Genomic DNA, 12,750 nt, shown 5'->3' on the forward strand with positions numbered 1-12,750 from the left:
AAACGCGTCGTAATTAGCGAGAGTGAGACTGGAGTGAAACAGTGACACAAATCCTGAAGTCAAACCACTACGAGTCACTTTCTCTCTAATCCGACCAGATGAATCACTCAGGAAGTTCAGGTGTCAGGTTTTACAAATGCATACAGCTTTAAATTAGATAATTTAATTAACTAATAAATAGTTTATTGTGGGTGTCATACTTTGTAACCGTTGGCTGCTTTTAGATAGGAGCCCACATGTTCTGCGTTCGCTGCAGGGTTAGAGCCAAAAGCACAAATTGGTTTATGAGAGCATCGGTTGTTAAGAAAAGTATCATCATTTACCATCACGTAGTGCTCACTGATGCCAGTATGAATTATTTGTAGGGAAAGATGGTGAACACCTCTCACTCTGAAATGTTTTTGTCACGAGGTTTTTGTGGCCAGATGAAATCACCGAGTACAGGATCAGCCTGACGCAGCACAGGGCAAAAAAAAAAAAAAAACCTCAGTCAATGATAAACATTACCACAATCAACAACAAGCTTTTGAAGATTTATTTCAACTTCATATTGTATGGAACAATCAACCTGTTTGAAAGCGCTTTACCGCTGACCATAAAAAGCATAAAATCTGATGCAAAGATTTAGATTTAAAGAAATCCTAATTCGATCAACTTATTTCTTTCAAACAGGAGTGTCGATGTTTTGAAATTTTCTCATTGATTATTAGAATGAGAGATTTTCGAGATCCCGATACTTAAAATAAAATGTAAATGAAAAAAAGGCAAATTTCCTGGGTAAAACTCTTTTTACGTCAACTCATTTGCAATCAGAAACAAACTTCTTGGTCGCCTGAAAACCATTTTAAATCTAAACTTGCCAGAGGTATGAATAATTTAGCTTCATTTTAAAAAACACACATCTTTGCATCTTATAAAAAAATGGCCTGAATATCAGATCTTTGTTTCATAATCTACTTGGCATCTCATCTGCTCACAACAAAGCCTGTTTGAGGTAAGGGCGCTCAGTCAGAAGTCAATAAGGACGGTCAGAAGTTGTGTTCGGCCGTAACAATGACATCCTCCTCAGCTACACAAAGCCCCGCTGAGCCGCGGCCGCTCTATTCTTGTAGGGGGGAGACAGGCTAAAAATACCACTGGGACCTGCTACCATTGACTAAACAAACCGGAGCTAATGGGAGGCCATGGCGCTCTGCCCTCCACACACGCACGCATACACACACCCCCACACACGCACACACACACTGACAGAAGCTGGCTTACTGTGACGCCTCCCAAGAGAGTGGGATATAATCAGAGAGATTGGTGGCAGACTGGGGCAGTGAAGCAGCCTGGTGCGCAGCCAACAGGGACACGGCTAGCAGGTCAGGCCTCATCATCACAACATGCTGGCTTGGTGGGCACACCCCTACACACACACCCACACACACGCACACACACACACACACGCACGCACGCACGCACGCACACTCACTCACTGAGGAGAGAGGTAAAGCAGGAGTGTGTGATGTGTAGTAAGGAAAAAAAGTTTCCGCCATAACAAAGAAAAGAAATGAAGCATAAAAATTGTTTTTTTTAAACCACACTCCTTGTGTTTATACAGCGACTTATTAAAAAAATCCCAGCCGCTGCGTAGACCTGAGGAGGGGGCATGTTGGCTGGTTTATCCTGTTTAGACTAACAAGTCGCTGTGGGCTGCATGTGGATGGCAGCCACGCTTCAAATTCCACTGGGAGCCAGCGTAAAGAGGGCCAACCATTTCCCACGGGAGTCTTTGTGCTCCTTCCCCATTGAAAGGCATCCACTTCTGATTTCAAAAGCGCGAGTTAAAGTGTTTCAACAGCGGCAATAAAAAAGAACAAAAAAACCCCCCACAAAATCACAACATCCTTAGCAACAGCATTTAGGCAAACCTAAACAAACACAAATTAGACAGAGAAGGATTAAAACAAGAATAGGTTATGAAGAGGGAATGTGAAGCTCACATCCATGCAGTAAACCAACATTGTGCTGTCTCACTCTCCATCTAGTGGTGACCTGCTGCAACTGCTTAATGGGTAAAAATGCATTTGTGGAGACGCTTTCAAATGTCCTAATTAAGCATTTAAAAACAGACAAAAATGTATTCAATGTCCTACGTGCATGTTTTTTTTTATACACCAGAACTTGTTCCATCATTCTTATATTTAAAAAAAAAGGTTATTGAAGAGTAAAAATATGCACTAAAACATTAAACTGTATATTAAACTCCTACAGCATTTGAAAATAAGAGTGCATAGGAGTTATTTTTTAATAAAGATTTTTTTGTAAAATAAAAATGGTGAGAGACTTAATGCAATTAATTTAAATGGGAAATGTTTAATCTTTTGCTAGCTGTGAGAGGGAATATTTTTAAGTCCTTGAATGCAACAAGATATACAATAACTTGCCAATGAAGGTTTAATCATTATTTTAACTTTCCTTTAAGATAACCATTTTCTAGTTTAAAAGAACTTATGTACTTATGCTTACAGTATAGTGCCACATTTTATTTTTGCTGCAGAATGTCAAATAAAAGTCTTGATGTAATTTTGGTTTCTCATATTTTGATTCAATAAAAACATCACCCACACTGGTTTTCTTTTATTGAATATTTTTGTACAGAATGCTGCCATCTCTGATCATAAGTGCTGTGTGCTGTGGCTACCTTTGACAGGACAGAGATGTAATCTTTCAGAGCAGTCAGAGCCTGTCCGTTGATGACACTTTGGAAAGCCAGCTCCACACGCAGCGAATGATGCAGCGCTGACTCCAGGTCTGCCATGTACACCCGGGAACTGGATGTGCAAACACCAGACACACACACGTACACATGCATACACGCAGACAGGAAAAGATGAAGTAGCACCTGCAAATAATGAGAACGAAGCAGGAGTGTCTTGTTCATACCTGTTGAAATCTCTCCAGGGCTCTTCTGTGCGGTTCTTAAGGAGCTCTGTGAAGACGGATGGAGGTTTCCCTGAGCGCACCACACCCGGCAGCCTCTGGAGGGCGTAGACGTAGAAGGTGCGAACTTCAAACTTGCTGTGGGTGAGAAAGGTTAAGTGAAACCAACACCTTGGGCGAAAAGGTGACAAAACCAGCTGGAAAGGTGTGAGGAGAGAAAGAGGACAAAATATGCAAACGATACCGCTTCATAGCAACTTCCTTATTACAACAAAGTAAGTAAGTAAGTACACCTTAGCAGGAAGCCCTGCAAAAGAAAAAACAACGAATGAATGTTTTTGAGATACACATATTGACAGTTTCATTCTAACACATTTAAATAGAAGTGTTAGACGCTTGTTCATATTGAATTATTTATTACACACAAACTACTGAAGTACTTTAGTAGTTTTTTAAAAATCACTTCCAGTGTTATAATATTAAGAATAATTACATTAAATGTCAACAATTTACTACTGCCAAGACATTAAATTATTGGAAATGTATAAAACTTTACATTTATACAGATGTTAAAGATGTTTATACAGATGTTAAAGCTGCAGTGTTTAGCCTTGCTAAACACTGCAGCATAACTGTATAAAAAATTTATTTTATGTTGAAACTGTTGATGTTTTCTGAGCTGAACATTTCCAATTGGTCATCTTCTATTTATTTCTGAAAAATTGCATAATTCTGGTCACAGTGTATTTTCCAGCTAATTCAAAAGATTTTATCTGTTTCGTGTCGATGTAAAATCCATGCAGAACAATTTCCTGCTTTTGCTTAAGAGGAAAATGTAACTAAAGATTTAAAATTTAAAAAGTGAAAATATTACATAAATAGTGATTTAGATTTAAAAGCAAAGCAAGTTAGTGACATTTCTGAAAATTGACTAATGCAACCTTTGTTTACAGATTAATCTATTACTAACAAACTGCAGCTTTAAAATATTTAAGTACTCTTGATGTCTCGTTTACTCCGAGCTTCACTGAGTGTTAAAAGAACTGTTTCATTGTATTTTCTTAATTTTTCTAGCGTGTTTAAGAAAATGTCATTTTTATAGTCAATATATGCAATAAAACCTAAATCTATTCACACCCCTGACAAATTTAGATCCTAATTGTTTTCCTTCTGCTAATAATGTCTCTGAAATGAGACAAGCAAAAGAAAAAAATAATTCAAAGCAGGGTAAGTTTTGAGAAAAGGAAGAGTCATTTTGATGCGTATTTTATTAAATAAGTGGCAAATTATGAACCATTTACAACTTTCAAGAATCAGTGGAAAAAACATCCAACCTTCAAGCTATTCTAATTACTGATCAGTATGTTGCAGGTTTTGGATTTATTTTTACGGCTAGTCGTGAGACTGGAAGGCCTCTTTGCCATCACCCTAATCTTTAGCTCCCAACACAAAAGGGAAAGCGAGAAAACACCATTTAATACTTAGGTTGAATTCACACAGTCCTTTTTACTCAAAACTTGGCTTTAACAATAAGCTGGTTGAGGATAAATTCTTACAGTCAGACTCCCACAAACATCTGAAATTAGGAACCCGCAGGCTGCCATAGAAGTAGAGAATCTGAGATTCGAGAACTCGAGGAGCTCCAACACTTGTTGCTGTGTGTGTGTTACGAACACGTCTTCAACTGTAAAACACTTTTAAATCTTTAATTTAACCTTACATTTCATAAATTTACAGCCAAACATTTTTCTCACTTACGAGATTAGTTTCCGAGCACTGAGCAGATGGTGCTGGTGGTACTGAAAGAGATTGCTGATTATTTTAGCCACGTGCAAACCCTCCAAACTGGAAGCCCGGCCGTTATTGTGTTATGCTCCACATCCCTCCATCCCATTTGCTTTCTCTCCTCGTCACAGGCCGAGAGAGCAAGAGAAGGAGCGCCGTAAACCTCGGGCTGGATGGTAATAAGGAGGATGGATACTCTGGCCCCTACGCTCACTCACGCCAGCCAGGGACTCAATTACACCTGCGTGTCTGGTGGGAGTGTAGAGATGTGGAGGGAGAGCCATTCATCCACCGATCCCCAGGGCCAGCAGGCAGGCAGGCGTCAGGGTCGGCAGAGAGCAAACAGATTCACCTGGGAGCAGCACGCATTACATGCATGACGAATGTGACGAACACACACATCAAGATAACACACACACACACACGCAAAGACGAACTCTGCTCTCCCAGGATCAATCAGATATTCAGCGATGATGGGAGGCCATCTGTCGCCGTGAGCGGCCGGGTCTTGTTTGGCAGGTGAAGCCAGAAAAAGCAATGGCATTGTTTTCATGCAAGAAATTAAAAACCCTCCCTTCTGTACAGTGATCGAGATGAGGGGGGTGGGAGGCGGCGGGAGCTGGAGGGTGAATAAATAAATCAGCAATAAATCATTTCCTTTTTGCATTTGTCAACTAAAAAGGAGTCCTCTTTGCATGCCAAGTTATTGAAACGGCCAAACAAAGAGGCATAAACAGCAGATGAATTTGCGGGGCGAGGAACGATCAGAGCCGCTTTATGATGGTGAATAATGGCAGCGATTTTGATGTTCTGATCCCATTAAGAGGCCAGATGTTTAAAAGTATTCTCATGAATAGGGTTCAGATAATGAGCTCGCAACAAAGCTTTTCAGCAGAAAGAAAGGCTGCTTTATGTAAAACAATGGGAACCGCTGATGTTTGTGCAACTTAGAAAAAAATAAGTTAAAGATGTTGGAGTCGTTTATATGTGTGAAAATAATTTGAACGAAATGCAATATATGCAAAAATAAACAAACAAACAAACAAAAAACTCTTTTGAGCTCTGTTTCCACCAGTTTTGCACATCTAGAGATTTGAAGTTTTGCCCATTCTTCACTAATCACTCAAGAGATTTGTGAGGAATATTTCTATCCAAGACATTGTAACACATGAATGTGATCTGATCCAAATTCTTCCAGTAGCTGAATTTAGTGACGTCGTTCTAGAATTGCTAGCCCAGTCTGAAGTCTTTCCTAATCTCTAATAAGAGACTTGTAAGTGATGTTAGATTTCTATTATGCAAAGCGTACGGCATTTTGCATGTAGGCCAAAGAAAAGCATGACACACATGAGACACATGAGACATGAAGCTTTTTTTAATTTCTTGTAAAAGCCCAATTTGATAGTTTCCAGTTACCGGATTCTCCCTGCAGAGATTCCTCTGCAGCTCCTCCAGAGGTATCACTGACCTCCTCTTGACTGACCTGCCAGGTTAACTGGACTGTTTTTTACAATAGATTGTATAAACCGATACAGTTTTATAGCCTAAACCTGGTCTGAAGTCATAACAGGTCCTGGTGTGGCTTGTGGGCTTATTTCTACAAAGCCCCTTTTTTTTTTTCTTCTTCATAAAGACAAAATTTGTGGAGTTTGTGACTAATGCTTTCTTCACTGTCCAAAACTTACATCCATTAAATCTGAATTTACAGCTTTGCTGAGACAAATAAAACACTGTATTGCAATTAACAGAGCAGTGGTGGACTAAAGTGGTTGGAAATATCACAGCATAAGGGTGGAGGTTTGAGCTGCAGGGCAAATTACTTTCATCTTCATATTTTGGGAATTCATTTAGGCCAGACAATCAAAAACAAAATAAAAATACTCTGTACTGAGGAGACAACGCTCCGTATTTATGCTTATCTGGTTAACAATGCAAACAGACTGTTTCCGTAAAGCAGCTCAACATATGCAAATATGTTGAGCTGCAATAAGCTCAGCCATTCAGACCTGCACCAGTCACACAATGAGCAGAGCTCAAATGCTTTTGATTATAAATAACACTCAGATATAAAGCTAAAAGATGCCAATAATTCTGGTTAAAAGTTGAGTAAATCTTCTCCAAAATGTTTTGGACAAATATACTTCTGCTGAAGTTCATATTAAATATATTTTTTAAAATCTTTAAATGCATTCAGGTTGCACATGTGCAAGAACCAAGTCATTAAGTTTCACTATTCAATTTTAAAAAATGGCTTAAAAAAGGGTTATTCAAATGTATTCTTTAATACATTTATAATATCTTGATACATAGAAGCAGAAATGAGACGCATTTAGTAAGATTGTTGAGCTTGCTGAGTAAAAATTTTCACTAAAGGACAGAATCAAACGTGTGTTTTAGCCACAACGTGCACTGTGCTTCACGTAGGCTTACAATGACTCTAGACCCTGTCAAGGTAAACTGAGGTCTAACGTAATTACAAAACAGCATGTTGCACAAGAGGAACTCTGCACAAACACTTACACTACGAGTCTCTCAAACTGCCCATCTGGATAGTAGAGGTAGCAGGAGGGAAACTCTGTCACTCCCAGTTTGGACACCAGATGTTCCTCCGTGTCCAGAACCCTCCTCACAGTAATGTTCTCAAACTGCAGCAGGTCAAGGGTCACCTGAGGTATACAACACATGCACCGAATTAGTTTTTATTTACAAGAAGCTGTAGTGTATTGTTTTAACTCAGGGATTTTAGTGATTTATTTGAGCTGTTCTTGTTGCTGCTTTTAATGGACATACAGAAAATAATTGCAAAGAATAAAAAAAAGAATTGAATGAACCAGTTTGAATTAATTTAATCCACACAGGTCAGAAAATTCCTTGGATAAATGTACTTTAGCAAGTTTCAGGAAAAACACACACTTAGTATCCATACTAAGGACATTTCTGGCTTGATGTATCAATTTGTTTGTGTTTGGGCATTCCACTGCTGTTCAAGTTTCAATTATACATGGAAACATTGTTATGCAGTCCTTTATCTTTATAAGATACTTTATGGAATGCAGCACATGGGGCAGCAAAAAAAAAAAAAAAATGGAAGATGCTACCACCAATACACCAGACAATTTAAACAGTTTTCTTCTACTTTCAGTAATTTCCAATTCATTGCAAGTTTGAATCAAACATTCCCCTTCCTCAGTTTGCATCAGACGATAAAAGCTCTAAAAGGATAACTATCCAAAACAGATATCAAATATGGTTTTAGAAAGGATAAAGTGTACAAAAAGTTAAACCCTCGACTCCATTTAAAATGTCTAAAAAGTTAAACCTTTGACTCCGTTTAAAATGTCTGGATTCTCCTCAAAAAGTAGATCAATGGCAGGAAACCAACAACTTTAAATTAGTGTTATTTCTACAAAAATATTGCCAATTTAATTTGATAATACAGTCAAATTCAAAACCAATTACATACATTCGTAGTTTTAAAAAAATGAGCTCTATCAGATCCGCCGAGAAGGATGTTTATCCAGAGTTATGCCATGTCTTTGTTCATGGGTGCACAAATCATGTGGATTTTTTGCAACTTGCAATGAAACATATAACTGGAAAAGGTTAGTGGAGGTAAATGAGCCTGACAGTATAATTTAGATTCTGGTGGGCAAAGAGAACATTTTAATTTGACAAGTTCAAATGCGCCTTAAAGATTCAAAATTACCATAACATTTATGCCAATATATGATTCATTGAAGAACAAGTGGGTTAATGATTCATTTCTCTGCATAACACATGTTCATGAGCTCAAAAATAAATAAGATGGCACAGACAGACATCATCACGACTTGTTACCTCTCTGCCGATGTAGGATTTGTCATTTTCAAAGATTAAGGCCAGGTTTTGGACCGTGTTGGTTTCAAAGAAGTTGTTGATCTCTGCTTCGCTGAGAAAAACAGAGAAAACAAAAGAGATCTGGTCATCAGTAAAACACACCGATAACATCACGGCTAAATCCCTGAAGGATTTCTGATCTGTATGATATTCAGTCACACATCTCGTAAAAACCCTTTTCTTACTGCCATATCCTCACACAACAGTCACTGAGAAAGGAAACAATAGCTGTGGACATGTCCTGTGGCCTGCTATGAACAAATGTCCCTTTGAGGAAAACATCAGACACTAAGCCTCCCACAAGAGAAAGTCACAGCTCAAATCCAGAGAGAGAATACAAAAATAGAGCCATGATGTTTCTCTTTAACGGTCAGAACAGAAATAAACTCCACTTCCTGCTTGGCTTTCCTGCTGAATCATCGCAATGAGCCGCACACCGGCTGCAGGGCTTATGTCTGTATTTGTGCAGAAGAGTGTCCATGCAGTGCAGGGGGCCTTTGTAGTAGAAAGAAATAAACAAACAAAAACTCAGCTGAGAGGAAACTTGTTGGCCATCCTGGCCGACTCCTAGCTTATTCCAACTCTCATGGCTGTAAAATTTGTTTCTCAAGATAAACGACCAAATTATGTGTCATGGCTTCTCTATGGTTTTAGCAAACTAAATCTGGCAGTAATAAATAGAAAATATAAACGGGGAAGCATGGTTTCTGTAGCTTAATAATAATAATAATAATAATAATAATAATAATAATAATAATAATAATAATAATAATAATAATAATAAAGCCCAAAAAATATTTAAAAAAACAACAAAGTTGAAAATGATAAAACAGAGAAATTATACAACCAAGTCTGACATATTTGTTCCTCTCTTTTGTTATTATTATCACGCAGTTGATTCAAAAAGAAACCACAAAGTTAACAGAAGCTGGAGATGCTTGAAATTGTTTAGCATGTTTTGATACCATTGTTAAGGTACACTAGTGTTTACCTGGTGGGCTCCAGCGGAGGGCAGGCGGGGGGCCAGGGGTCACCAGGAGACTCCAGACTATCTATGATCATGTGGCGAAGTTCTCGAACATCACGGGAAAAACCTGAAATCGACAAGCCGTGAAGGTTTTCTGCATGCGCTCCAGCTGGATTATAATTCACAGAGACACAGAGGAGACTAACAAACGACTCTCCTGTTAGGCGATTACATCATGAATACTGCACATGATGTATAAACATGCAAATATGTTGTATCTAAATACGGTGCTTGTAGAGTATTTAGTCCTGCATCCAGATGGATGATTCAATGTTAAAAGTAGATTCAAACAAATGCTCCTTTATTTGTTTCAGTGTGAGTAGAAGTACCTCTGTAGGGCGTCCCTAATGAATTTGCGGATGAGTTGGCATGGAAGAACTGCAAAGTTGAGAAAAAAAAAAAGTTAGAGCAGTTAGAGCAGACGACCCTCGCGTGTGACCACAAGAGTTCCCAGCTGAAGTTTTACAAAAAAGGAGGGGCTTCTCCCGCTGCCCGCCTTGACCCCCAAATCCCTCCTGCTTAAAATGAGTCGCAGATGTTAAAGCTGCACCGTGAGCTCAAACAGAAGGACCTCTTTGTTTCATTGGTTTTCACTGGACAACGAAGAGCAGAGGCTTTAAAACACACAGCTGCAGACAAACTCAAGACGCCGCGAACACAGACGCTTGAGGTGGGATTGTTTCTGTTTCAAATCACCACTGATCTGTAAAACCCTGCATAAACAATCTGATCCTAATCACCACAAAACCATCTCTCATTTCTCGAGTACGAATGTAAAGATACTCAACAGAGCATTGTCTGTCCAAGAGATATGATAATAAATATCCCACAAAAAATCCTAAAAATACAGAAAAATAAAACTACACACTTTCTGTATTCTGACATAAAAATATTGAATAAAATTATGTGGATTGCAGATTATTTGCTGAAAATATCTGGAAAATTCAAGACATGAATGTTTCAAAAGGGGAGCTCACAAGAAAGTTAAAACTAAATGTGGAAATTAATGATTTTATGACTGCTTTGGAAAACAAAAAAAGAAGGCACTGAGGCGTTTTAAATACTTTGGTAGCAAAATAATGCATCTTAATATATCACAGCAAGACACACAAATGTAGAAAATGCCAGGAAGCTGGTTTTTTGATTAACTACTTCTCTTGTAGATATGCTTTGTTATTTTATTTTATTTTTTCCTTAAATTTTGAACGTAGCTTTCTGCAGCTGTTTTTTGTGGGGGTTTTTTTTTTTTTTTGAGCTCTGACAAATTTTACATCTGGTTGGATGACATTTTTCATTTTCTCTAATCCTTCATGCATCTGACGTTCTGCCCTTAACGCCTTTAGATACAACAGTTGTATGGTGTTTGTGATTCTTAGATGAATGTATAAATAAAACCAACATTTATTGACTTCTCGAGTGGGCAGTGTATACCTCTACAACCCAGACATAACTGTAGTTTTACTAAAAACAACAAATAAACCAAATAAAGAAACACTTTGTGTGGCTGTTTAAATACCTTTACGGTGGGATATCCTCTGATTTTGTACTCTGTGCAAATTTTTACATTTTCGTCAGCAGCACAGTCTATAGCAGCCATGTTCACTGCTGGTTTCCACTCTGAACAAGAGACAGAAAATGAGAGAGGAACAGCAAACATTTAGTGCGGAGTCACTGTGTTGACTCTGTACGTTTACACAGGAGCTGATAGGTCATGCTGAGAAATGATCCAATCGCAGACTGCAAATGACCTTTCCACACTTTATACATTTTTTTAAAAAAGTACTGAATGCATAAAAAAACACAACATACGCTATAAAACTTCTGACAAAATTTCAGAAATAAAATAACTCAGAATCGTCAGAAATCCTGGCTTAGCCAGCACGAAGTCAAGGCTTTTGTTGCTGCTGCACCTCAAAGTTAAATGGAAAATTTCATCACATTTTACAACCACGAAACATAAGCAGATCACAATTAGGTTTTCTACTCTTTTTCAGGGCAAATTAGCCTGAACATTAGCTTATTATTATTTTTTTCTACTTTGAACATTGACATAAATCCATCCATCCATCCATTTTCTTACACCCTTGTCCCTTAATGGGGTCAGGAGGGTTGCTGGTGCCTATCTCCAGCTAACGTTCCAGGCGAGAGGCAGGGTCACCCTGGGCAGGTTGCCAGTCTGTCGCAGGGCAACACAAACACACACAACCATGCATGCACACACACACTCGCACCTAGGGAGAATTTAGACAGACCAATTAACCTGACAGTAATGTTTTTTTTGTACTGTGGGAAGAAACCGGAGTACCTGGAGAAAACCCACGCATGCACAGGGAGAACATGCAAACTCCATGCAGAAAGACCCGGGCCGGGAATCGAACCCAGGACCTTCTTGCTGCAAGGCAACAGTTCTCATTGACATAAATGTAACCAAAAAATAAAACAATGTAATAATATTTAGATATTTAATAATACCTACATGTCAATAAACTATTCTCAAGTTTTTTTATTCATTCCTGCAAACCAAGCTGTCAGTGGCAACACACCAACTCAAGCCTCATCAGATTCTTTACCCCTTACTGTTTTCTATTATTATTTGCTCTCACTCTTCTGTAAATGAGCTACAGAAACAGCCTTGACAGGATGTTATTTAGAGTCACAATAGAGCCTAGAATAAAAACTATTTAATTAGATCACATGCTCTATTTAACAGACAGACAACAACAGCTTGCTGCCCCAGCAGATGCAATGCTGGTAGAAGAAAATCCAGTCCAAAGAAAGACTGAAATAATGAATTATGCATTTTTAGCTCTAAATTTTTCACAGAAACTTTCCAATGGCTTGTCTGACTAGAAAATACACTGGAAAGAAGCTTTTCGATAAGAATTCTGACGCAGAAGAGAAGGTTGCTATCTGAATGGCAAAGTTTGGGAGCTGAAAGAAACATTGTCAACTTTCTGTTTCAAGGTCTTGGGAGTCGTTGCTTAGGTACAATATGACCAACAGCAAATTGGTACATGAAATAAGAAAACTTTGCTGCTGCTACTTAGGCAAAGATAAACTACATTCTCCCTGGACTTGCTGACAAAAGTTGCACACATATCTTCACATACGACAGAGACATAACAAATACATACATA

The 12,750-nt window shown here is 38.4% G+C and overlaps 1 protein-coding gene across 1 annotated transcript in view; it reads right to left on the reverse strand.

The window, feature by feature from the left end:
• Positions 1–12,750, reverse strand: part of qsox1 (quiescin Q6 sulfhydryl oxidase 1) — a 29,167-nt gene that overhangs the window by 14,908 nt on the left and 1,509 nt on the right. Inside the window, exons 2-8 of the mRNA XM_008407912.1 lie at positions 11,130–11,230; positions 9,943–9,991; positions 9,578–9,680; positions 8,548–8,638; positions 7,231–7,376; positions 2,929–3,063; positions 2,687–2,816 (exon numbers count right to left, since the gene is read on the reverse strand). Of these exons, the coding sequence (XP_008406134.1) occupies positions 2,687–2,816; positions 2,929–3,063; positions 7,231–7,376; positions 8,548–8,638; positions 9,578–9,680; positions 9,943–9,991; positions 11,130–11,230 (755 nt within the window). The remainder of the gene's footprint in view (positions 1–2,686; positions 2,817–2,928; positions 3,064–7,230; positions 7,377–8,547; positions 8,639–9,577; positions 9,681–9,942; positions 9,992–11,129; positions 11,231–12,750) is intronic.

The sequence above is a fragment of the Poecilia reticulata genome, linkage group LG4 (assembly GCF_000633615.1).
Source record: "Poecilia reticulata strain Guanapo linkage group LG4, Guppy_female_1.0+MT, whole genome shotgun sequence".
Taxonomy (NCBI): domain Eukaryota; kingdom Metazoa; phylum Chordata; class Actinopteri; order Cyprinodontiformes; family Poeciliidae; genus Poecilia; species Poecilia reticulata.